At 40.4% G+C, this 25,803-nt stretch overlaps 1 protein-coding gene across 1 annotated transcript; it reads right to left on the bottom strand.

The window, feature by feature from the left end:
- Window positions 1-1,920: 1,920 nt before the first annotated feature.
- lag3.S (lymphocyte activating 3 S homeolog) lies at window positions 1,921-25,786 on the bottom strand. The gene is made up of 9 exons (XM_041570838.1): window positions 25,715-25,786; window positions 19,072-19,172; window positions 11,035-11,158; window positions 9,196-9,413; window positions 7,708-7,953; window positions 6,902-7,156; window positions 5,123-5,374; window positions 3,961-4,076; window positions 1,921-2,248 (listed from the first exon to the last, which is right to left on the bottom strand). Exons 3-9 carry the CDS (start codon window positions 11,100-11,102, stop codon window positions 2,171-2,173), a joined length of 1,233 nt encoding a protein of 410 aa, XP_041426772.1. The 5' UTR covers window positions 11,103-11,158; window positions 19,072-19,172; window positions 25,715-25,786; the 3' UTR covers window positions 1,921-2,170.
- Between the last annotated feature and the right edge of the window lie 17 nt (window positions 25,787-25,803).

Here is a 25,803-nt window from a genome sequence, read left to right on the forward strand (position 1 = left end):
CACCTTTGAGTTAACTGTTAGTATGATGTAGAGAAGGAGACAATTTAAAATTGGTTCTCATTTTTTATTATTTGAGGTATTTAGCTTTTTATTCAGCAGCTCTCCAGTTTGCAATTTCAGCAATCCAGTTTCTAAGGAGCAAATTCCCCTAGCAACCATGCACTGATTTGAATAAGAGACTGGAATATGAATAGGAGAGGCCTGAATAGAAAGATGAGTAATAAAAAGTAGCTATAACAATTAGGGATGCACCAAATCCACTATTTTAGATTCGGCCGAACCCCCAAATCCTCTGCGAAAGATTCGGCCGAATACCGAATCCTAATTTGCATATACAAACTAGGGGTGGGAAGGAGAAAACTGTTTTTTACTTCCTTGGTTTTTGACAAAAAGGCACGTGATTTCCCTCCCCGCCCCTAATTTGCATATGCAAATTAGGATTAGGATTCGGATTCCGTTTGGCCGGACAGAAGGATTAAGCCGAATCCTGCTGAAAAAGGCAGAATCCTGGCCAAATCCTGAACCAAATTTTGGATTCGGTGCATTCCTAATAACAATACATTTGTAGCCTTACAGAGCATTTGTTTTTAGATGGGGTCAGTGACCCCCATTTGAAAGCTGGAAAGAATCAGAAAAAAAGGGCAAACCAGTTAAAAACTATAAAAAATATATAATGAAGACCAACTGAAAAGTTGCTTAGAATTGGCCATCCTAGAACAAATGAAAAGTTAACTTAAAGGTAAACCACCCCTTTAATCATAGTCCAACGCTCAGGATATTTAGGACACACCCTCTGCCCCTTTTAATGCAAGTAGTATCACATTCAGGCCCAGCATCAAATTTGCCCTGACAAATTGTGGGATTTTCCATCTCATGTTATCAAAGGAAATGTAAACTCTCAACACAAATTAAAGTTCAGGGCGCTCTTCTTAGCACTTCTGCAATATACAATATTTTTTTTCTAGCAGTTTTTAAAAAATGAATTTGAAACAACAGCGCCACCTACTGGTCATTTTGTAGGCAGCAGGCAGATATAACCAGCAGAAGGTGCTGTTGTTTCAAATTCATTATATTAGCAGTTTTATCTGCTGATATCTTGGAAAACAGAACAAATTGAATGCAGATAATGTTAAAGGAATTATTCAGCGTAAAAATAAAAACTGGGTAAATAGATAGGCTTTGCAAAATAAAAAATGTATCTAATATAGTTAGTTAGGCAAAAATGTAATGTATAAAGGCTGGAGTGACTGGATGTGTAACATAATAGCCAGAACACTACTTCCTGCTTTTCAGCTCTCTTGCTTTCCACTGATTGGTTACCAGGCAGTAACCAATCAGAGACTTGAGGGGGGAGGCACTTGGGTCATATCTGTTGCTTTTGAATCTGAGCTGAATGTTTAGGATCAATTGCAAACTCACTGAACAGTTATGTCCCATGTGGCCCCCCTTATAGTCACTGACTAACTCAGAGTTAGAGATCTGAAAAGCAGGAAGTAGTGTTCTGGCTATTATGTTACACATCCAGTCACTCCGGCCTTTATACAATACATTTTTGCTAACTAACTATTTCAGAATTTTTTTTTATTTTGCATAGCCTATTTATTTACCCAGTTTTTATTTTCACACTGAACTATTCCTTTAAATGCTTACAAGTGTGCTCTGAGCAATTTTACATGTATTTGTTTTGAGGGTTTCCATTTGTTATTAAAAGGTTTTGCCCTGAGGCCCAGGAACTTACAGTAATGTCCCAATAAATCCAAATCCTCCGTGGCTATTTACCAATAAAGGTAGCAGTTATGCTGCAGACTGCACTGAATTCAGCGCCGCCATGCAATATGGGTAAATGGGTGCAGAGGCATCTCTCACATGTGAATGAAATGATTGCACACGCCTGAAGGAAAAATTACTGGAGAAAGAACGTACAATTAAATTAAAATATATTTTATTATACAAAATTATACAGAATGGCCAACAGCTGAGTCAGTGCCGGATCCTTTTTCTAAGCACCAGCAAGTCCCTGCTCTGCACCTGATCCATTACTCTGATTAGTGGCCCCCTAACAGGTAAGTCCTTAAGGCAAATAAAGTTATTTTCCTCTGTATCAGTCGCTTGTGCAGTCAGTGTACATTTCCCGATCCACAGGAAAGAGGTTTTCTGCTTTGTGGCTCAATCAAACTTCCACCTTCTTAAGTGAAGACCCAGAAGGAACGTCTATGGTGGTCCGTGCCAGTAGGTGTTGCAGACGCCTCTAAAATACACAATATAGAGCGACGGTTAGAGAGGACTGGAGGAAAGAGAAATAGAGGTACAGGCAGGTTTTGCCCTAGCCCTGTAACCCATAGCAACCAATAGGGCCCCATTGTGGCTCCAGTTAACTTGTTGGCTGAGCTTACCAACCAAGGGACCCAGGTGTCCAGTTGAGTAACTGGGGCCATCGGTGTGGGAGGAATAACATAATAGCATTCAACCCCATGATTACTAATAGCAGCCCTGCCAATACCAAGCACAATTCAGCAGCAACAGCCCTAAGTTTGCTCATAGTCTGTACAGAGAGATCCCATAAGACTATGGCAGCATAGGTATTCCCTGTACTAAGCACAATTCAGCAGGAACAGTCCCCTAAGTTTGCTCATAGTCTGTACAGAGAGATCCCATAAAACTATGGCAGTATAGGTATTCCCTGTACTAAGCACAATTCAGCAGGAACAGTCCCCTAAGTTTGCTCATAGTCTGTACAGAGAGATCCCATAAAACTATGGCAGCATAGGTATTCCCTGTACTAAGCACAATTCAGCAGGAACAGTCCCCTAAGTTTGCTCATAGTCTGTACAGAGAGATCCCATAAAACTATGGCAGCATAGGTATTCCCCTGTACTAAGCACAATTCAGCAGGAACAGTCCCCTAAATTTGCTCATAGTCTGTACAGAGAGATCCCATAAAACTATGGCAGCATAGGTATTCCCTGTACTAAGCACAATTCAGCAGGAACAGTCCAGGCTGGCACTTTATATATACCTGTATATATAAAAGATACTTTGCTAAATTGGTCTTATGTCAACCCTTTGTCTGGCGCTGATTTGCTCATGAGATGAATCTAGTGACAGGCCTAATCCACATTCATCCGTATCTGTCTGCTCAGCACGTTTGTATCAGAAATAAGGTATGGAATAAAATCCTATTGCAAAATATACATATATAACCCTACCATAGGCAGAAATGATAGAAAATATTTATTTATTATCCTTTATTTATAAAATACCGATAATTCATCATGCACATTAGTTCCTGTCCCAAAGGAGCTTACAATCTAAGGTCCCTATCACATTCACATATACATGTTGTGTATATTTTTGGAGTGTAGGGGGGGAACCCACAGGAGAATAGGGTGAATACACAAGCTTCTTACAGATAGAGCCTTGGGTAAAATTGAATCTGGGACCCTTGCAGCACTGGAGACCTAGGTTCAATTCCAGCCAGGACACTATCTACAGTGTCTTTATCTGTTCTCCCCATTCTTCTGTGGTTTTATCTGGGTATTCTGGTTTCCTTTTACACTGCAAAAAAATACAGACAGTGTAACAGGATCCTGATAAAACTGACCCCAGTTTTTGTGAATGTGATAGGGACCTTAGCTTGTAAGTTCCTCTGGGGCAGGGAATAATGTGCACGATGAATAATCTATACAGAACATGTTGTTATGCTACAAACAAAGGATAATAAATAAATGTTTTCTATTATTTCTGCCTTTTACAGGGTTATATTTTTTAGTGCCTTGCATAATATTGAACCCAGGACCCTTGCAGCACCGGGTTTGATCCCAGCCATGACACAATCTGCAATGAATTTAGCTGTTCTCCCCATTGTTCTGTAGTATACCTCTGGGTATTGGTTTCCCCCCTTCCATTCCATATATATATAAAAGATAAATAAACACATATTCAGCTAAAAACCACTCTCACCCTGCGATTGTGCCAAGTGATCGCACTCATGAGTCCCAAAACCAGCAGAATGATGAGCAGGAAGGTGACATATGTTGGCCATGATAAGTAGGCAGCAAAAGCTGAGACCTGAGCAACTGTCAGGGAAGAGATAAAATGGGAATTAGTATAAAATCTGTGCATACATAGGCACAATAAATGCACCAGGCAACAGATAAAAGCACATTAGCCTGTCCCCTAGCTCAGGCCTGTCCAACTGGTGGCCCACTGGCCTCATACATCTACTGCTGCCCTGTATTTGTAAAGATACATATATCTGATTCCCAGTACTTGCTGTTACTTCTGGTCTGCTCTCCTTCCCATGTTGGTGGAGGGGGGCGGGACTTGATCCTTGCTATAAAGCATTTTACACGTATTTATGGGCAATGTAAAGTAGGCTTTGGCCACTAGAGGAAGCTGTTGCTTTATCATCCCACTACTATACATCACTTGATGTGGCACAAAAATTCATGGGATCCCCAGCCAGCTCTTTTTATCTGACTTCTTTAGTTAGATAGACTAGTGGACTAACCTGGTTTGATGGAGTCTTGGCCACTAGATGGTGCACATGTGTCAGCAACCTGTTCTACATTGTTTAGAGCAGTGAACCCCAACCAGTGGCTCATGAGTAACATGTTGCTCACCAACCCCTTGGATGTTGCTCCCAGTGACTTCAAAGCAGGTGCTTATTTTTGAATTCTTGACTTATGGTCAAGTTTTGGTTGTATAAAAACAGATGTATTGCCAAACAGAGCCTCCTATATGCTGCCAGTTCACATAGGGGCTACAAAATGGCCAATCACAGAACTTATTTTGCAACACCCAGGAATATTTTTCATGCTTGTGTTGCTCGCCAACTATTTTTTACATCTGAATGTTGCTCACTGGTAAAAAAAAGATTGGGGATCCCTGACTTAGAGATTAGTACAGTGGGGAAGCCCAATCAGCTCATGAGCAGCACAGGAATAGAACATACAGTGAATTTAAGCAATGCTACTCTGTATTTGGGTACGGAAGACTAGCCTGGCACAATGTGCTATCTCTGGTCAACATTCCCAAATGTATATCATTTCAAGACCACTCAGCTCTATGGAATGTACAGGCTGTTTATAATCCAAAAGAATGATACAGTAGGAGAACTTACCATGCACATAGAGAAAATACTGAATTTGTCCCACAAGTCCTTGCTTTCCATACACAGAGCAGTTCCACACGCCCATGTCCCCCGTTTGCACCTCAGGCAAGTTTAACACTGCTCCATGTTGCTTGTATCTCTGCCCGCCAGTGGGGTCGGGTCCGGTCCATATGTACGTTTCCCCACCAGCAGATCCACTGACGTTGCACAGCAATTGCAGAGCTGAGCCCTCTTTAACAAAAGCTGGGCCTGGGGGGTAGACTGAGGAAGAAAAAAAATGCCAAACAATGAAATTGTGCTTCGTTAGAGGCCCATTTATGTCAAATTTTGAATTCATGTGAATTTTTTTTTAAATTTGAATATATTTCAACTGGGAGGTTATTTAAGAAAAAAATTAGAATGGCTAATATTCGATTGAATGGTTCCGACCCAAAATTCGAATCACATTGGATTCATATTCGATTCGTACGAATCTAATTTTTCTCCCGAAAAAAACCTCAAATGTCAGGAAGGCTATTAACATCTCCAAATGGCTCAACGGACCTCTGCCATTGACTTGCACGTGAACTCGGCAGGTTTTAGGTGGCGAATATTGAATTAAAACTGTTTCCATGGTCGAGGCGTGATAAATCTCACATTTGAATTTACATTCAAATAGAGGTATTACAATTTGAATGTGTGAATTTTTAAACTCGAAAATTCAAATTTGAATTGACTATTCGACCCTTGATAAATCTGCCCCTTAATGTGTGGTATAGTAACGGCCCAAAAAAATTCATGATTCAGAACCAAGCCTCTTTTCATACTCCCTGAAGCTGCCATCATATTCTTTTAGTCCAGCCCACTGCATGAGTCACAGACTCCCCTCTTGTAACTTTCTATTATTGGAAAAAAATTGGAAAACGAATCCAACAAGATTAACAATAATGGAGTTGTTTGTAGACATAGCCCTTCTGATCACCAGCTGAAGATCTACTGGTAGACACCAATCTGACATTTTGGGCACCTTAACAGTAGAATTTAATATTTGTTTTATTTGGGAAGCTCTTAATGAGTTGGGTTTTCCATGAATGCTCAATTAATCATATATCTGACAGTTGTCTCCTTTTGGGGAGGGTGGCCAACCTTAAATGAAAGGGTTCATCATTCAAGTTGATCATGAATTGGATACAGTTGAGGCCTAAGCACTCGTTAAGATGTTCTCCGTAATGGAACATCGATCGTTGTGTCAGACACCCATTTCTGTAGTGATTTTGGTGTTACTTCTAGTTATATAGAATAAAATGACTAGGTTTTTTTGAAGAAGCGTTCCGTGCCTAGAAGTAGTCTAACAATGATTCAAACCGGGAAGAAAATTTGAAGGAGGGGGAAATATGTGAAACTAATTCTGACTCTGGGACAGATTCACTACTGCATGTTAATTCCGCCTATGCGTCATACTCAGTACTTTCTTTTTTGCCTAACAGCACATATTCTTGTTCCTCCCAGATTTTAACATCTATCATTCCCCGCAAGCAGGAAATAATTGATCTGACATCTGACAAGAGGCTTAATGGATTTCTACTATTAGTTAGGGCAAAAAAATGTGTTTCTATGTATGTATGTAAATGAGAGAATTCCAAGTACTCATGCTCTGCTGCAATGATCAATGTTGGTAAATCTAGACAAATCCCGGTGGGTATGTTTATTGGCGTAACCCTTGGCCAATGTTATATGCACACTATGGAGAGCAGATAGAAACTGTAATTAAATGATAGCGAAGGGAATGGACCATGTTAACCAACTGACCTTGAATGACCTTTAACTGTATTTGTCTTTTCATTACATGACCCTTATAGGTTATATCACATGTGTATATCCCAGCATCTTCTGAACTGACTGGGTTGAGAGTCAACATCTGTGTCTTCAGATCCAGTGACCTTGAGTTGTGATGCCACCGCACTCTCAGCAGTCCTTCTCTTGGTGTCTCATTGAGGGTACAGGGAAGCTCAGCTTGGCCACCAACTGCACCATACAAAGAGAGAAAGGCAGGGCCAGAAAGACCTGGGGCGGGCAAAGAAAAGAACATTATAGAGGCAAATGCAAGAGAAAAAGTAAACACAAGGTTCCTGGTATTAATTATTATAGTACAATATTGATTCTCCCTTTCTGAGACAACCTTGCCTTTCCCTGTACCTACTAGGAGTTAGCCAGATATTTTTTGAGTGAAGATAATTAATGGATATGTCTCTTCTGTCTGTAACGAAGTACAGGATAAGCAAACATGGGGAATTTCATGAAAGTGTAAATAAGGTGTGTGAGGGTGAATAGAAATTGGCCCACTGATTATCTTCAGAAAAGGAGGTAGTACGGAATAGATCTTGCTAAATGTAATACCAAAGGATGGGGTTGGCAATACTGACTCAACCAAAGACCCAAAGGGAGGACAGAGCTGGCAAACCGAGTGATCTCAATGAAGCCAAGATTAAAGATAAATAGAGTGGGAAGGATCAGGGGTGTTTATGGGTGGGAGTTGATGAGAATTCTGGGAGGGAAGCTGGTCTGCAAGACCCATAGAAGAGAGGAAGCCAGAGTGGATTATATTTGTCACTTACCGAGTACTGTAAGTTGCAGAGAAGCTTTTGCTCCACCCATCTCACAGCTCCATTCCCCTTGATCAGCCTGAGTTAGACCTTGGATAGTCAGCCTATTCTCTGACTGTAAGAACTTATTAGATGGAAGGACTGGGTTGCCACCATGCAGCCAGTGCAAAGGGTGGGCATTATGCAAGGAACTCACTCCAGAACACGTCAGAGTTACAGAGCTGTTCTCGAGGAGAACTCCAAGGTGCGACTGATTGACTGTAAACAGAGGAAGAAAGAAAGCAAAATCACCAATAGATCTTCACTCTCCTGATGCTCCACACTGGTCTTTTTGATTTTTTTGTTCTGAGATGCACATTTAGCCCATGCCAACCATCTGCATGGCACCTGAGGGTGTAATAGTACATCAAGTGCCCTGAGTCTTCTTCAGCTGAATACTCTGACATGGCATTTTTAATTCCTCCTCAGCCTACCGTGTCCACAGGATTTCTGAGTAGCAGTGATCAGGCCAATAAGTAAGGCATGTATATAAATCCAAATGACTCTACTCTCATACCCTGAATCAGGCAGATAGATAGGTTTCCAATTTAAAAATGGCTATATCCCATGCAGAGCTTGTGAGCAGGTTCTACCAGACTTTTTGTCCCCAGAAAATGTGTCCAAACCCATACACCCATGCTCTCCTTACTTCTATACCATCTACCCTTCCTTTCTTAGACATCTTTCTTCATCCTTCCTCTTTGCCCCCTCCCTATGATTCTATTGTTCCCTATCCTACACCCCTTCAAGCTAAAATCTCCCCTCCCAAGACACTCATGAATGCATTTTGACCCACTTTCCCATTTTCTTGACATTTTCCCACTCTTGTTTTTGTAATTGTTTTTATCTTCAATACTTTTGACATTAAGGAAACTCTGATACATGCCACCACCTTCCAGGGACCCCCCTAGCAGTCCCTGTTGTACTTTTTTGCTTACCAGAACCCCCCTCCTTTGTATGAGTCAGTAAAGCCCCCAACCAAAAGTTTCATAACAGGATGTGAGAGTTAGGTGGGAGGGGACCACTGCTCACACCCAAAGGAGACACTTGTATGACAAATCCTTATCAGTCATATGTTACCCGCATAGCATGGAATTATCTTTGCTTGTAACATATGCCCAAAAATAAAGGTTGGCACATGCTGACAATCTAACCGCAGGGTGAACAGTAAAGAATGAAGGGAAATGTTGGCAACCCCAGGGGAGTAATTTGTGCACATCATAAATGTGACTATAAAATGTGAATATAATAATTAGAGCCAAATCATAGAATAAACATTACATATACAATTCGCAAATATAATTAGGAAATGCCAGTACATAAACCAGCATTAATTAGGGATTTTCTTCAATATAATTGCCACTACTTTCTCCCCGGTTATTATGTGAAAAAGGAACCACAAAATGCAGCTGCAAGCACAAGCAAAATGTTGTGCTCTATAATAATGTATAATAAAAGTACCTTGAATGATGTGTAGTAGGACTATGCACTCTTGCTTGGTGTCTCCATATTGTGCCAGCGCTTGGTATCTCCCTGCATCCTGCTCTCCTACATTTTCCAGGTGCAGCGAGAAATCTCCCAACTCAAACCCAGACTGATGTATGGAAGCTCGTGAGGATACTGCTCGGGATCTAAAGAGTATTCCGTTACCAATCACCCGGACCACTGGCTTACTATTGCTGCAAAAGAAGAACCATAGAGATTGTGGATCAGAGTCTAGAGCAGGGATAGTACGGTCAAAACTTATTTGCTGCCCTAGATATTCTTGAAACTATAACTGAATAGTAGCCTCTGACTAAATGCCATACAGTACGAAACACTTAAAACTTTTAAGGACACATAGGGGTATATTTTTCAAAGAGTGAAGTTAGAAATTCCGCCGCTCTCCACTCATTTCTATGGGATTTTTAAAAGCGTATTTCTCAATGGGTGAAAGGAAAAGTTCATCCTTTGATAAATACGCCTTTCAAAATCCCATAGAAATGAATGGAGAGCGGCGGAATTTCACTCTAGAGGCGATCTCTAACTTCACTCTTTGATAAATATACCCCATAGACATAAAATTAGTGATGCACCAAATCCAGGATTTTGTTTGGGATTTGGTCAGGATTTGGCCTTTTTCAGCAAAAGAGTGGAAAAACGGAATCTCTTGCGTGGCTGAACCGAATCCGAATTTGCATATGCAAATTAGGGTTGGGAAGGAAAATCACATAACTTTTCGCCACAAAACAAGCAGACCCGGATTTGTGGAAAGGCCACCAAGGCCCGGGCCTAGGGCGGCAGGATTTTAGGGGGGCAGCATGCTGCCCAACCACACCCACATTGGTTCAAAAACACCAGGGATACGCTGGAGATTTTTCAAATTTCCATGTGCCAATCCTCATTGCTCCAGTCCGGTTGATGAAAATTTGCACAAATAAAGGGAAGGGGACAGGGCTGACAAATGGCAGTGGGCCTAGGGGCACCCACTATGTAAATCCGGCCCTGAAAACAAGGAAGTAAAAATGTTTTTTTCCCCTTTTTCTCTTCTTGTACCTATTTGCAAATGAAAATTAGGATTCAGATTCGCTATTCAGATGAATCTTTCATGAAGGATTCGGGGATTAACCTGAATCCCAAAAAGTTGATTCGGTGCATCTTTAATAAAAATATACTCTTTACTTTATTTGGCCCATTAAGTTTTTTTGGAGTGCCTGATTATTTCTGCTGAAATGGTTAGTCTGTTGCCTCTGGGTGCAAAAGGGGCGTTTAATTTATGCCATGAGGCAAGGTTCAACGTTTTGGGGCATAACCCCTTTGTCAAGCATGATCTTCTGTTCTTCTATACTGAATTTGAGGTTGCCAATCCTCTTTCATCGAGCACCGGGGATTGGTATCTATTGGACGGCCAGAGTGTGCGAGGGTAATTACTTCTTTTCCACGAGGCAAGGTTCTACTTTTCTAGCGCAGAGAGCGTAATTGCACAAATTCTACCCCCCCCCGGGCCACTCCAGAAATGTAAAGTCAAGCGTGGGGGGCTGCATCAGGCGACATTGCCCCTGGGCTGCAGGTTTGGGGCTTGACACCAAAACCCAACGTTTGAGAAGGACAGAAGTCGTTATGAGAGCTGGACAGGCAGTGAGTGTGAGAGAAGGACCAAAAGCCAGGTTTAAGCTTAAACTAAATGTGAGCTTATTGGACAAAGCTGTATAACTAGTTTATATGATGTTGAAATGAATGTAAGCGAGAGAACGAGGCAGAGTGAGATAAATGGGAGAAAAAGTAAGAAACCGACGGTCACTATAGACTGCCCAAACTCACCTCTGCCAGCTGACTGATCCTGCCGCATATTTAGACTGAAGGCTTCTGTCCAGTCGCCCCAAACTCATATTGCAGGGTAGGGTAACCCTGCCCCCAGGCACCCCATATACCCGCACCAGGGAAGCTTGAGGGGAAGAAAGGGACAGATGGAAACGAGAAAAGAGATCATTATTAATGCAATTATAGATAGTTATTGACAAATGAATGTGATTTAATACAACATAATATCTATATCGTCACCTCTTGTATCAGTTATTATTGTTCTGTATGGAATTGTGTATATGCTGCGGAATATGCTGGGCTTATATGTATTATTATTATTAATAATATATCAATGTTACATGCCATGATTTAAAGGGGTGGTCCACCATTAAGTTGACTTTTAGTATTCTTTTCAATTGGTCTTCATTATTTATTTTCTTTAGTTTTTAATTATTTGCTTTCTTCTTCTGACTCTTTCCAGCTTTCAAATGGGGGTCACTGACCCCACCTAAAATCAAATGCTCTGTAGGGCTACACATTTATTTTCATTGCTACTTTTTATTACTCATCTTACTATTCAGTCCTCTCCTATTTATATCCCAGTCTCTTATTAAAATCAACGCATATACACCTATATCTCTCTTAAAGGAGAAGTAAAGACTTATGCTGGCCATAGACGCAAAGATTTTACCTCAATGTCGGACGAACGATCGTACGTCCTCATCTCCCAACCTGCCACTAACCATTCAGGGCGAATAAGGCAGTAAAAGAACAGATCAGCCGATGTTCTCACACTACAGCAATCGTAGGAAAGTTTATGTCCGACCAAGCTGGTGACAGTCTCCCACTGAAAATCGTCTGATCGGCAATACATGCTGAGATATTATCGGCAGCCGACAAAAATTTTCTAACCTGTCCGATCGACTGAACGACCGATAGGCATGGCAAGATAAATGTCGGGACACTCCACACACGATCCGAAAATCGTACGAATCGAGGATTCGTTTGATCGAATCTGTGCGTCTATGGCCAGCTTAACTAAAGAAGTAGGTAGAAATGTTGTACATTATGTTTTGTGCTTCTGTACCAGCCCAAGGCAACCACAGCCCTTTAGCAGTAAAGATCTGTGTCTCCAAAGATGCCCCAGTAGCTCCCCATCTTCTTTTCTGCTGATTCACTGCACATGCTCTGTGCTGCTGTCACTTACTGAGCTTAGGGAGCCACTCACAATATACAGTACACATAGAATAGAAATGTCACAATATAAGGCTGATTAGTAATTAATACACATAATTACTACATGGCAGCACAGAAACCAGTGCAATTAGCATCAGAATTGAATAATCAGCAAACCTGTAGCATCAGCTTATATTACAGCCAGGGAAGCTCATTTTCTGCTGGATAATTAGTGACGAGCCCTAAGCTTAGCTTCTCAACAGCCAATCAGAGCCCACTGAGCATGTGAGTGTCACAGACACTTTCCAAGATGGTGACCCCCTGTGACAAGTTTTAAGTCCTGGATTATTGCTGCTATTGACAAGCTCAAACTTTAGCCTCGTGCAATAAGCTCACTATATAAAATATGCAATTTTTAGCAACATTCATTTTCAGGGGTTAGTTCTCCTTAAAGTGGACGTTTGTCGGGGGTGCAACAAGTGTGAGCTGCATGTATAGAAACGAATGAAGTGCTGCATAAAGGGGACATAAGCGTCTAAGCAGTGGTCAACTAATCTCAATGTCCTGCTTTTCTTTTCCATGAATTTACTTTATATGATTATTATGTAAATGAAATAGTTCTAGGGCCACGAAGCTCAGCAAGCAAACTGCAGGTTGGAGAAGGTCAAACGCAAAGTTGAATAATTCAAAAACTAAAGAGCAAAACAACTTCAATTTGTACTGTGCCAAATGATATAACACACATTAATAGAAACCTTGCTTTCAAGCTTGTCTCTGGTTGCTAGGGCAGATAGGCATAGCAACCAAACTGCATTTGAAGGGAGGCAGAAGAAGAACAGCTGAAATCTGAATTTGCATTTCTTAGTAACATTCTTTCTGTGTGCAGAAGTACAACCTTCAGTCAGTGGGAGGCAGAGGGTTGTAGTTCTGCAGTGCCTGGGGAGTTTTAAGTAGTCCGTCTCTATAGTAGCACAATGGAATGCTCAGGGTACATACACAGTGCACATAAAGTGTCACATAGAGGACTATATAGTGCTGCTGAGTCTCTTACCTGTGCCGCCAGCTGTCAGCAAGAACAGGCAGATGAGTGTCAGGCACATGTCTGTTATTGCTCCTCACTGCTCTCTCTCTCTCTGTCCCCCTTTTCTTTCTCTCTCCCCTTTATGTGTTTGTGCCTCTCACTCACGTCACATGCAGTAGAATGTGCTGACTTTCTTCCCGCCCGAGAACTCGCAGAGCTGAGAAGTGACACTCTATTAGGTGAGGTCGCTCTGCCACTGGAAAATGTGCCCCAGCGCTCACGCAGCTCTCTCTGACTGTCTCTACAACTGGAAAATGTGAGGTGCCTGTTTACTACTCTAGTCCAACTCCCGCAGATACACAGCTCTCAGTATCACTCACATCTCTAAAGTCTTTTACTCCTCTAAGTGCCCCGAATATCTCATCCCAGTCTCGCTGAGCTCTACAAATAATCCCAGTCTGTATATACACACACATATATATATATATATTTACCTTCCTTGTAATTCAGCTTGCCATTATTACGGTCTGTTTAGTCGTGTTTGGTTGTTATTTAACCCTTTCCTACTGTTCATATTCTTCTCTCTATCATTTTGATAAACAACTCTCACCCTATGGGGCAGATTTACTCGAGGGCGAAGTGGCTAACGCTAGCGTCAATTCACTAGCGTTACCGGCCGCAGGGACATCGCCAATTTACTAACGGGTGCAGGCGTCACTTCGCTAGCATAAGAGATAGACGCTAGCGGTCATTAACATTCGCTCTGGCGAATGGACGTTACTCGGCAAATTCAATTAAATGCAGATTTTACTGAACGTTACCTCTTTCGTCAGACTTTCCTTCTCCAGCTCAGACCAGAAGTGCATTGGAGTGAATAGATCTTCCTCATTCTTCTGTTACTTACATCATATTTTTAGTCGAAAAGTCCAAAAAAACGCTGGCGTCTTTTCCTTTTTTTTAGAGTGATAGGCTGTAAAATTTTTCTTGGGTAACCGAGTTCCCCCATATATTTTCTAACATATGGAACATTAAAAATACAGTGGGCTCATGTGTAGGGCATTATAACAACTTGTGTAATGTAATGTATTTGTATATATTATATATACGTCCATTCAATGTCCCGCCGTATGCAAATTAGCCTGAGCGAAGACCTCTAGCGAAGTTGCTCTAGGCAGAAATGAACACTAGCGCATCTTCAGTTTCAATTGCTCGAATTGCAGAAGTAACGCTAGCGAAAAGTCTCCAGCATTCGGTGCCCACGACAAAACTCCGCATTCCAGTGAATTAGCGTTTTCTGACTGACTTTTCACCTGGCGAACTGTAGCGATGGCTGTGGGAATTTTCACCCTCAGGTAAATCTGCCCCTATAATTCCTCCTATTGTTTCATAATCCTCAACCAACAATTTATCCTTTTCCTGAATAACCCTCAGAATATAATTACTCTTATTCCTACATAAACCTAAAGCTATTCATGCATATCCCTCACCCTACAATTCCTAAATTACTCTCACCCTCCCATTTATGCAAGAGGATCACCCTATTAGTCCTATTTCTGTATAAATCCTCAAATGAATATTCCTCCCATTCTTGCATAACTGTCATCCTATTATTCCTCTCATATAAGCATAACCCTCACCGTATAATTTCCCATATTCCCGTATAACCCTCACCATGTAATTCCCCATATCCCCACTTAACCCTCGTCTTATAATTTCCCATATTCCTGCATAACCCCCATCCTGCAATTTCCCATATTCCCGCTTAATCCTCACCCTATATTTTCCCAAATTCCTGCATAACCCTCATCCTAAAATTTCCCATAGTCATACATAACCCTTATCCTGTAATTTCCCATATTCCTGCATAACCTTCACCCTTTAATTTCCCACATTCCTGCTTAACCCTCACCCTATATTTTCCCAGATTCTTGCTTAACCCTCACCCTATATTTTTCCATAATTCTGCATAACCCTCACCCTATATTTTCCCAGATTCCTGTTTAACCCTCGGCCTATAAATTCCCATATTCTCACTAAACCCTTTTTCTGCCACAACCTTCCCTTTACCTATTCACAAACCTCACCCTATACTTCCTCCTATTTATGCATAACTCTCACCCTATACTTCCCCCATAACCTTCACCCCAAAATTCATCTGATTCCTGCATAACCATCAACCATTAATTCTTCCTTTTTATGTACAATCTTAGTTTGAATCAAATAAAAGATACTGTTCTATTATTACAGAGAAAGGGGAAATCATTTTAAAATTTCGGATTATTGATTATAATGGAGTCTATGGGACGGGAGACAGGCTTTCCGTAATTCTGAGTTTTCTGGACAACGGGTTTCCAGACAATGGATCCAATAGCTGTATACAGTATATAGTAATAGACTGGTCATTGCACCTGTCAAGGAAACATATAACTACAAATTGTACAAATCAATAAGCAAAAATGAGAGAAATCTGGGGCATGTTTTCTAATCATTAGGCATACACGGTAACTAAACAGCATTATATGTATATGTGCGTATTCTTGATAAGTAACTATGTTATTGATAGGGAGAAAAGGACAAAATTGCTTATAATTATAATAATCTCTTTTTTTCCGCCTGTGTAATATATTTTCTGAGAAGAGCGGGGCTTTCTTTGATTGGTTTCTATACTTGTAGCCACAGATCAGTTCAAAAGGCTCTTGGTTCTCACGTGGCAAGTTCAATAATAGTTGCAGCTCTTTTGCTTTATTTTGCTTTATTTTGCTGGGGCACAATTATCAGGCAATTACCTCTTTCTTTCCCACTTTTTTAAAAGTTTTCAGCGACAGCATAACATTTAGAAACTGTAGACGTTGGATTTGGTATTATTAGCATATTTAAGTGAATAGTAATGAATATACGAAGGTTTAACATTAAATAAAACTATAAAAATAAAATGATGTTGTGGTTTCGGTAGTTGTTACATCCCTGTCGCATTGTTTAATATTAGCTTTTTTTTCAATGTTTTCCTTTTTCTGTTTAATAATAAAACAGTATTGTGTATTTGATCCAAACTAAGATATAATTAATCCTTATTGGAAGCAAAACAGACTTTTGAGGTTATTTAATGTTTATATGATTTTTTCTTAATTGTCCTGTCTCTGAGCTTTATAGGTTTTTCTCCCTCAAAATAATTTGAATGTAATTTTGGAAGGATCTTCTTGCCATGAAAAAAATCTCTGGAAATTCTATTATGGGACCTGTTATCCAGAATGCTCAGGACCTGGGGTTTGCCGGATAACGGATCTTTCTATAATTTGGATCTTCATACCTTAAATCTACTAGAAAATCATGAAAACATGAAATAAACTCAATAGTCTGGTTTTGCTTCCAATAAGGACTAATTATACTGTATCTTAAGGTGGCCATACACGGGCAGATTAAAGCTGCAGATATCGGTCCTTTAGACCAATTCGGCAGTTTATCTGCCCATGTGTGGGGGCTCCCAACGGATCCTCACGATCGATATCAGCCCGAAAATCGATTTTTTGGCCCCAGGGCCTAACGTTCAGATTCACCCGATATCGCCCACTTAAGATCTGCTCATTGTTGACCTTGCCAAACGAGCGGATCTTATAGTGTATGGCCACCTTTAGTTGGGATCAAGTAAAATTTTGTTTTATTTGTCTATGGGAGATGGCCTTTCCGTAATTTGTAGCTTTCTGGATAACAGTTTTCTGGATAATGGATACCATACCTGTAGTAGTAGCTGGCATGTTGTTGACCCCTTTAAAAAGAAACTCCTTCCATATCATGTGCACCACACTGCCCTGGTATCTCAGTAAGCCAACGTTTCCATTGCATGAAAGGAGGCCCCCCATACTAGGAGCCCCAATCCATTTCATAGGCAGTTTTTTATATATTTCTACATTTTTAATACGAGGATAATATGTAGGTAGAATTTAGATCACCCCATGTGCTGCCCTACATTTAGCGTCTGAGATAAAAACCCTTCCATTGAGGTTTATCGGCACCGTGTAAGTAAGGCAAGAACGTAGGCGTAAGATCGTTAACCCAACTTGCTGACCACACAGAAGAACTCTGCATATATGGGAAGCCAAACGTACAAGTTATCCTGCAAACAGAGCTGTATTTAGGGGGTTCAAGGGCAAGGGTTCTAGTTCACATGGGCAGTTGAGAGATTGTGTCTATTGAAGACCTACTGTTTGTCCAGCTACAAGCTGCACCCCTATGTGCATCAACTCTTTCCAGGTGCCAATCAATTTGTCTTCCTCCAAAAGAAGATCCAAAAGGATTTAATACCAGTGTAAGCTCTTAGATTCGTGGCCCAAAAGCCACTACTGAAGATGGTCTTGCTTATAAGTAATAGGAAGCCTCGTGTTTATTATAGATAACAGAAAACTTGGCATTGCCAAAGACCATCCTGCCAAACACAGAGGTTACAACCAACAGGAGAAGTGTAGTACAGAACTTGAATCTAAACGATAAATCCCTGAGTCAAGAGGGATGTTATTTCACAAAGCCCAAAGCAACAGAAAAATAAGCCACCAAGCTCACCACAACAGGGGAAGTGACATCTGAAAACATGGTAAAAGAAATTAGAAAAACCATATGGCAGAATTTGACAATAACAGAAAAACTCAGTCAGAGAGCTTGCAATTGCGAGGAAATCTCAACGACGGTCACAACAGAAACTGGCACACGTACTGACTCACAAACCAGACGAGTATCTTTAGATGATGAGGAGCAAGGCATCTCCACAAAGTTGCAAATTAAAAACAAGAAATTGTTTGTCCATGATCTGCAAATATCAATTAATGTTATGTTTGGGGAGCAAATGAAACACGTTTCGCAATTGTGAATGCTCCTTTGATGAACACAGCAGTGAAGAGTAACCAAAAACAGTGCGAAATGTCAACCATTCATCCCATTGTGCATTTTAAAGGAGAAGGAAAGGTTAAAACTAACTAAGCCTTATCAGAAAGGTCCATCTAAATATACCAGTAAAACCCAAAAGTAGTGCTGTTCTGAGTCCCCTGTCAAAAGAAAAACAGCATTTCTTTCCTTCTATTGTGTACTCATGGGCTTCTGTATCAGACTTCCTGCCTTCAGCTTAAACCTAATTGCCCTGGGCAAGAGCATGCTCAGTTTGCTCCTCTCCCCCCCTCCCTTCTCTACTGTAATCTGAGCCCAGAGCAGGGAGAGACTCAGGCAGGAAGTGATGTCACACCATGTTAATACTGCAGCTCCTATTCTAAACAAACAGAGAGTTTCTAGAGCTGTTTACTCAGGTATGGTAAAACATTCTACAGAATAAATATAGCATTCTAGCTTGCACTATTGCAGCTAATCTATTGGCAATAAAATGCCTCTGTAGCTTTCCTTCTCCTTTAAGCTTCAAAAGTGACTTATCTGAATGGTTTTGTTCTTCTTTGCAAGAAATGGCAATTTAACGAGTATTGTCCCCATAATACATGGCAGATAAATATAATGGCAATTCCATGTATAACACACAAGAACACACGGCAGGACAAATACAGTGGCAATTCCATGTATATGGAGCTTTGGAGTGTGTTTAATATAAAAGGTCTTGGCTGAGGAGGGGTCACCTTATGATATTTAACTTGGTTTCACTTATTTCTCTATAAAAGCTCATAACAATTCAAACACATGGGGCAGTTTTACTAAAGGTTGGAGTGGCCGTCGCTAGAGAAAATTCCCCAGAATTCTCATCCTCAGGGACATCGCCAATTTACTAACAGGCGTAGAGGAGAATTTCGCTAGTGAAAGAGACTAGTGTGCTTTCACGCCTTATCGCCAGGTGAATTTTCACTCAGGAGGAGGATTTTACAGAGCGTTACCTCTTTCGCCAGAGTTTCGTACGCCACCTTAGACCTGGCGAACTGATAAGATGAAGCTTCATCCTCCTCGATCTTATGTCAGTGACGTCATATCCTGTATCCTGAAAAGTTATAAGAATTTTAAAAAACATTTTTTAAAGTGGGATTGTCTTTAAAAAATGTAACTATTAAACATTTTTATTTTAACATTTTTTTACCATTTGAAGCTCATGCCACATTTGTTTTAGGGTGGGCTCATGTCTAGGACATTAGAGGATCTCTTTTGTCTTTATTTTGCTTCCTTGGACATGTGTAATAATAAGTGGCCGCTTCAAGCATTTGCCCCAACATCTCTAGTAAAGTCATATATATGTCCTTTATATACCGTATATGTCCTATTTTTTATAATAGATTGCTCAATGTTTATATAAATTTTTTGAACAAGACCATTTATGTATTGATTACTATCCTAATTATTTTACTATTTATCTACATGCATATATTTTTCTACCTAAATATTTTTCTATAATGCTTTTATATAATATTGTTTTTAGATTGAATAGTTTTTTTTCCCTTTATTTGTATTTTTTGTGCCTTTTGTACATACATTCTGTGTATTTTTTGTGCATTTTTTGTATTTGTGCATATTTTGCCTTTAAATTTGGATTAGATGTAATGTCATTTTCCCTTTCTCCTCCCCCTCCCTTTTGATTGGTGGTTCAGTCTTTAAATACTGATCCATATCTGTGTACACTCAAGCCTATGATTAATTATCCTAGTGATACAAAACGCGTCAGGCGAGAGATGACTATATAATAAAGCTTCAATTTTTAATCTACTATTTTCCTGGTCTGATCAATACGTAAGTTTGCCAGTATTTATTTTGGTGAGAGATTCTACAACATCTGCCTTATGCTTGAATAGTTATTGATTTAAAATGATGTCCTATTTGTCCCCGCCCTATTCAAATTGACCCAAGCGTACGTGTACTAACGAAGTTTCGATAGGCAGAAATGAACGTTAGCGAAAGTTTGCACTGATGAATTAACTGTAAAGAAACTTCGGCTGCCAAGACGCAACTTCGCATTTTTGTGAATTAGTGTCGTGGTAGTGAATTTGCGCCTATCAAAGTGGCGCGGAATGTAACGAAGCCTTCGCAGGCGAAAATTCGCCCATTAGTGAATTTGCCCCATAGACTATACTGCACTGTGAGCCTTATTTAGCTGCATTTCTATTAAAGAATTGGGGGGCTGCCACACTGCTTCTTCTTCTGGTCAAGAATGTAGCCGGGTACAGCACTGGTCCAACTCACTAGAGATGCACCTCCTTCTCTATTAGATTCTATATCTTCTATACATGCCGTAATCAACAGAAAAACACAACACAACAAAGAGCTGAAAAAGAAACTGACACAGGTAAAAAAAAACCCACAAGCATTGACTCATAGAACATGTGATTGTTTATAAAACGGATACACGTTGAATATAGACAACAACAAACCTCACGCCATGAATTAGCAGTCCATATAACAATATATAGCATAGAAGTATAACAGCTAAAATGTACCACAGAGCTTACAATCAGTTTTTAAATGCATAGTTAAAGGAGAACTAAACTCTAAAAATGAATGTGGGTAAAAATGGCCTATTTTATATAGTGAACTTATTGCACGAGGCTAAAGTTTGAGCTTGTCAATAGCAGCAATGATCCAGGACTTCAAACTTGTCACAGGGGGTCACCATCTTGGAAAGTGTCTGTGACACTCACATGCTCAGTGGGCTCTGATTGGCTGTTGAGAAGCTAAGCTTAGGGCTCGTCACTAATTATCCAGCAGAAAATGAGCTTCCCTGGCTGTAATATAAGCTGATGCTACAGGTTTGCTGATTATTCAATTCTGATGCTAATTGCACTGGTTTCTGTGCTGCCATGTAGTAATTATGTGTATTAATTACTAATCAGCCTTATATTGTGACATTTCTATTCTATGTGTACTGTATATTGTGAGTGGGTCCCTAAGCTCAGTAAGTGACAGCAGCACAGAGCATGTGCAGTGAATCAGCAGAAAAGAAGATGGGGAGCTACTGGGGCATCTTTGGAGACACAGATCTGCTAAAGGGCTGTGGTTGCCTTGGGCTGGTACAGAAACACAAAACATCATGTACAACATTTCTACCTACTTCTTTAGTTAGGCTTTAGTTCTCCTTTAAAGTCACGAGTTTTAGCATAGGGATTGCCATATATACCATTGCTGGAGGAGAACAACCAATACAGCTCTAGTAATGGTACCTGACCCCCCCACGCACTAAATAAAACCCTAGTGAAAATAATGGAATATGCACTATGGCAATTCCCACTGGGCGTTTGTGAGCCAACATCAGCCACGAGACACCAGTATTTGTGATTTTCATCAGAAACGCCAATACGCCAGGGAATCGCTATATTATTGAGCAGCATGGGATCCGCAGGTTTGGAAATACACCGCATATTTTCAATATGGCGGCCAAGCTCTCATGGGATGGATTGCGCTTGTCTGCCGCGTTGTCAGCTAATGACGTAATTATGTTGCGTATTGGCGATCAGCCGGGCTATATTTTACATGTAAATTGCATTTCTGCAATGAAATGAATGTTGGGAAAAGAAACTACAGGCTGAAAAAACACATAATTATGTGCATATAGTTTCATTGGCGTATTTACGCCTTGTGTGGAATATCTTAATGGGAAACATGAACTATGAAAAGACCCCATGTGATTAATGTTTTATGAGTTATGAGTTATTCTGAGCCACCATGTGAGTAACTGTAATGTTCCAAGTCCTATAGCTTCTTGGTACAGGTATAAGACCTGTTATCCAGAATGCTCAGGACCTGGGGTTTTCAGGATAATGGATCTTTCCATAATTCGGATCTTCATACCTTAAGTCTACTAGAAAATCATATAAACATTAAATAAACCCAATAGGCTGGTTTTGCTTCCAATAAGGATTAATTATATCTTAGTTGAGATCAAGTACAAGTTACTGTTTTATTATTACACAGAAGAAGGAATTTGGATTATTTGATTATAATGGAGGCAAATTGTTGGTCCTGAGACCAGGGCACAAATATTCACTGAGAGTGATGTAGACAACACAGTGTCAAGTACTCAGGATTCAAGCCAAGAATAGATTTTGATGTGTTCTACAGATATGAAATACTTGTTTAGGGAAAAGATACTGCTGACAAGTGGAAACAATTTCTGTTTTTGATACCAATTTGACTGTGTGTTACTCCTTCTTTACAATCATTATGATAAAAAACATATTCAGAAAGGATATTACACCTGCACCAACGGTGACCGTCAGTTCTCCTTGAGCAGCCGATTCTTATTTCTCATGAAAACCTCAAAAACTCAACCCGCAACCCAACCCGGCCCAACTGGGGGTCAACCCACGGGTCACTGCAGGTTCTGGGTCATTTTCGGTCATTTTGCAAGTGCCGCTGTATAGCCACATTAATAAGACAGTCTTCTGAGTATATTCAGGTGTAGGTGTATTCTTTAAAATTTGTTGTGTTTAGGATTTTATTTGTCCTACAAGAAGGTGAACCATTTTTTAAAGGGGAACTATCGTAAAAATGAAAACTTAATATACGCTTCCTCATACTGAAATGAGCAACTTTTTAAATACAATCAATTAAATATTCGCCATTGTTTCTGAAATAATCAAGTTTATCTTCACTATTTCTCTCTCAGCATCTGTTTCTCTTCATTCTCTCTTCATGCAGCAGTTGGGTGTCAGATATTCACTGACAGTTAGATCCAACATATCTTATAGGGGGGCTCCTTTCCTAGCAGATGTATTAGAGCTCACTCAAATAACTGATTCCAGTACAAACAAAATGTAACAAAATAACTGCTTTTTGTACAAATCCTGCATGTAGAGAGACATGATGTCTGGTGAGTTTAATAGATTGAGCTCTAATACATCTTCTAGGCAAAAGGAGCCCCCCTATAAGATATATTGGATCTAACTGTCAATTAGTATTCGGCCAAATTCGAATCGTACGAGTCGAAGTAATAGCGAATTCGATCAAATTCGATTCAAAGTTTTTCCAAAAAAAAGTTGATATTTAAAGGTCCACAAATTGACTCCAGATAGGTTCTAGGAGGTCCACCATAGGCTAAAACAGCAATTCGGCAGTTTTTAGATGGCGAATGGTCGAAGTTGAATTTATATATGATGTACATGGTAAATTGATATTCGAATTGTTGAATTTAAAATTCAACAATTGAATTTGGACTATTCTCTAGTCAAAGTACTATTCGGAAATTCAGCTCGACCTTTGATAAATCTGCCCCTAAGTGTGTAATAAAAAAAAAGCGAAGGTATATGTCCCCTTTACAATCCATGCCTCTGAAGATGCTCATATCAGTTCTCTGTTCTTCTTGGCACTGCACATGCTCAGAGAGCTCTTGGCTGATAAGTTACTATGCTTAAAGGGGATCAAAACCCAAAAATATGAATTGGTGTAAATGTATTCAGTGTTTCTCTGATCACCGTACAGCTCTCCTCAACCCCCTCCCAAAAAAAGAAATCTCAGCAACTCCCTTACAGCCCTCGACAATAGGGGAGGAAGCTTACAAAGCGGGGCTGTTAATGGAAGCGGCGGGGGCCTGACGTTGATTCCTGTATATGGGTCACTACCTATAGCCATCTTGTCCTGATTCCTAATCTTTCTTTTTGGAGTTTTAAAATCTATTTTTCAGTTTAAAAGCTATATAAACAGTCCACGTTTGTATGTACAGTTCTCCTATGCCACAACACGTGCCGTGTTTTTTGTAACGCCCTGCATCCAATGATATAGCTTTCTGTACATTATTAAAGGGCAAGTCAACCCCAAAATAAACGTTTACGTAATAACAGAAAACAATTCATAAGCAGCTTTGCAACATACATGGAGACATTTTATTGCCAATAGATTAGCTGCAATAGTGCAAGCTAGAATACTAAATACCATACCTGAGTAAACAGCTCTACAAGCTCTGTTTGTTTAGGATAGCAGCTGTAGTATTAGCTTGGTGTGACATCACTTCCTGCCTGAGTCTCATACTGCTCACTTATAGCTCTGGGCTCAGATTACAGCAGAGAAGGGAGGGGAGAGAGGAACAAACTGAGCATGCTCAAGCCCTAGCCCTGGAGGTTTAAGCTGAAAACAGGTAGTCTGATACAGAAGCCCATGAGTACACAATAGAAGGAAAGAAATGTGATGTTTCTTTTGACAGAGGACTCGGAGCAGCATTACTTTGAGGGGTTACTGGTATATTTAGGTGGACCTTTTTGATAAGGCTTAAGGTGGCCATACATGGGCTGATAAAAGCTGCTGACAGACTGAGACGGCAGCTTATTGGCCCGTGTATGGGGCCCTCTGACGAGCTTCCCTGATCGGACAGGACTAAAAATCCAGTCAGATTGCGGCTGCGTCTGCTGATACGGTCCCGCGATCCGACTGCCTGATACCCTTCGTTATGATCCGATTGTTGGGCCCTAGAGCCCACGATTGGATCAGTCAGATATCGTCCACCTCAAGGTGGGGATATTGGGGAGAGATGCGCTCGTTTGGCGACATTGCGGATCTCTCAGTGTATGGCCACCTTTACTTAGTTTTAACCTTTCCTTCTCCTTTAAGTTATTTGTATTTCTATCTGTATCTCCCCGTCTGCCACCACCCTTAAACGGCTGGTTCACCTTCAAGATAACTTTTAATATGACATAGAACGGCCAATTCTAAGCAACTTTTCAATTGGTCTTTACGGTTTCTTTTTTTTATAGTTTTTTAATTACTTGCTTTTTCTTCTGACTCTTTCCAGCTTTCAAATGGGGGTCACTGACCCCATCTAAAAACGAATGTTCTGTAAGGCGACAAATGTATTGTTATTGCTACTCTTTTTATTACTCATCTTTCTATTCAAGTCCCCACCTATTTATATTAGAGATGCGCCGAATCCAGGATTCGGTTCGGGATTCGGCCTTTTTCAGCAGGATTCGTCCGAACCCTTCTGCCTGGCCGAACCAAATCCTAATTTACATATCAAATTAGGGACGGGTATCGTGTGACTTTTTGTCACAAAACAAAGAAGTTAAAAATGTTTTCCCCTTCCCACCCTTCATTTTCATATGCAAATTAGGGTTCGGATTCAGTTCAGTATTTGGCCAAATCTTTTGCGATGCATTCGGGGGTTCGGCTGAATCTAATATAGTGAATTCGGTGCAACCCTAATTTATATTCCTGTTTCTTATTTAAAACACTGCCTGGTTGCTAGGGGAATTTGGACCCTAGCAACCAGATGGCTGAAATTACAAACTGGAGAGCTGCTGAATAAAAAGCTAAATAAGTAAAAAGAAAACACAAATAATAAAAAATAAAACCAATAGCAAATGGTCTCTACATTATACTAACAGTTAATTAAATGTGGGAAAACCCTTTAATGGGGATCAAAACCTGACAATATGGTGTATATTTATTCAGTGTTCCTCTGATCAGCCCTCATCAACTCCCTAAAAGAACTCGCAGCAACTCCCATCCAGCCCTTGGGAACCCCCTCCATTAATCCAATCCATGAAACCAACTCGCAGCGGGTGTTGCAAAGTCTCAGCAAGGGCCCAGATCAGAATTGCAGTCTCATACCTCTCCCCCTGCTCTCAGCCGTCACTGGCACAATAATAACCCGTGCAGCAAACCGTGACACACTGACTGAGCTTCAGCACTGCAAGCAC

Source organism: Xenopus laevis, chromosome 7S, assembly GCF_017654675.1.
Source record: "Xenopus laevis strain J_2021 chromosome 7S, Xenopus_laevis_v10.1, whole genome shotgun sequence".
Taxonomy (NCBI): Eukaryota; Metazoa; Chordata; class Amphibia; order Anura; family Pipidae; genus Xenopus; species Xenopus laevis.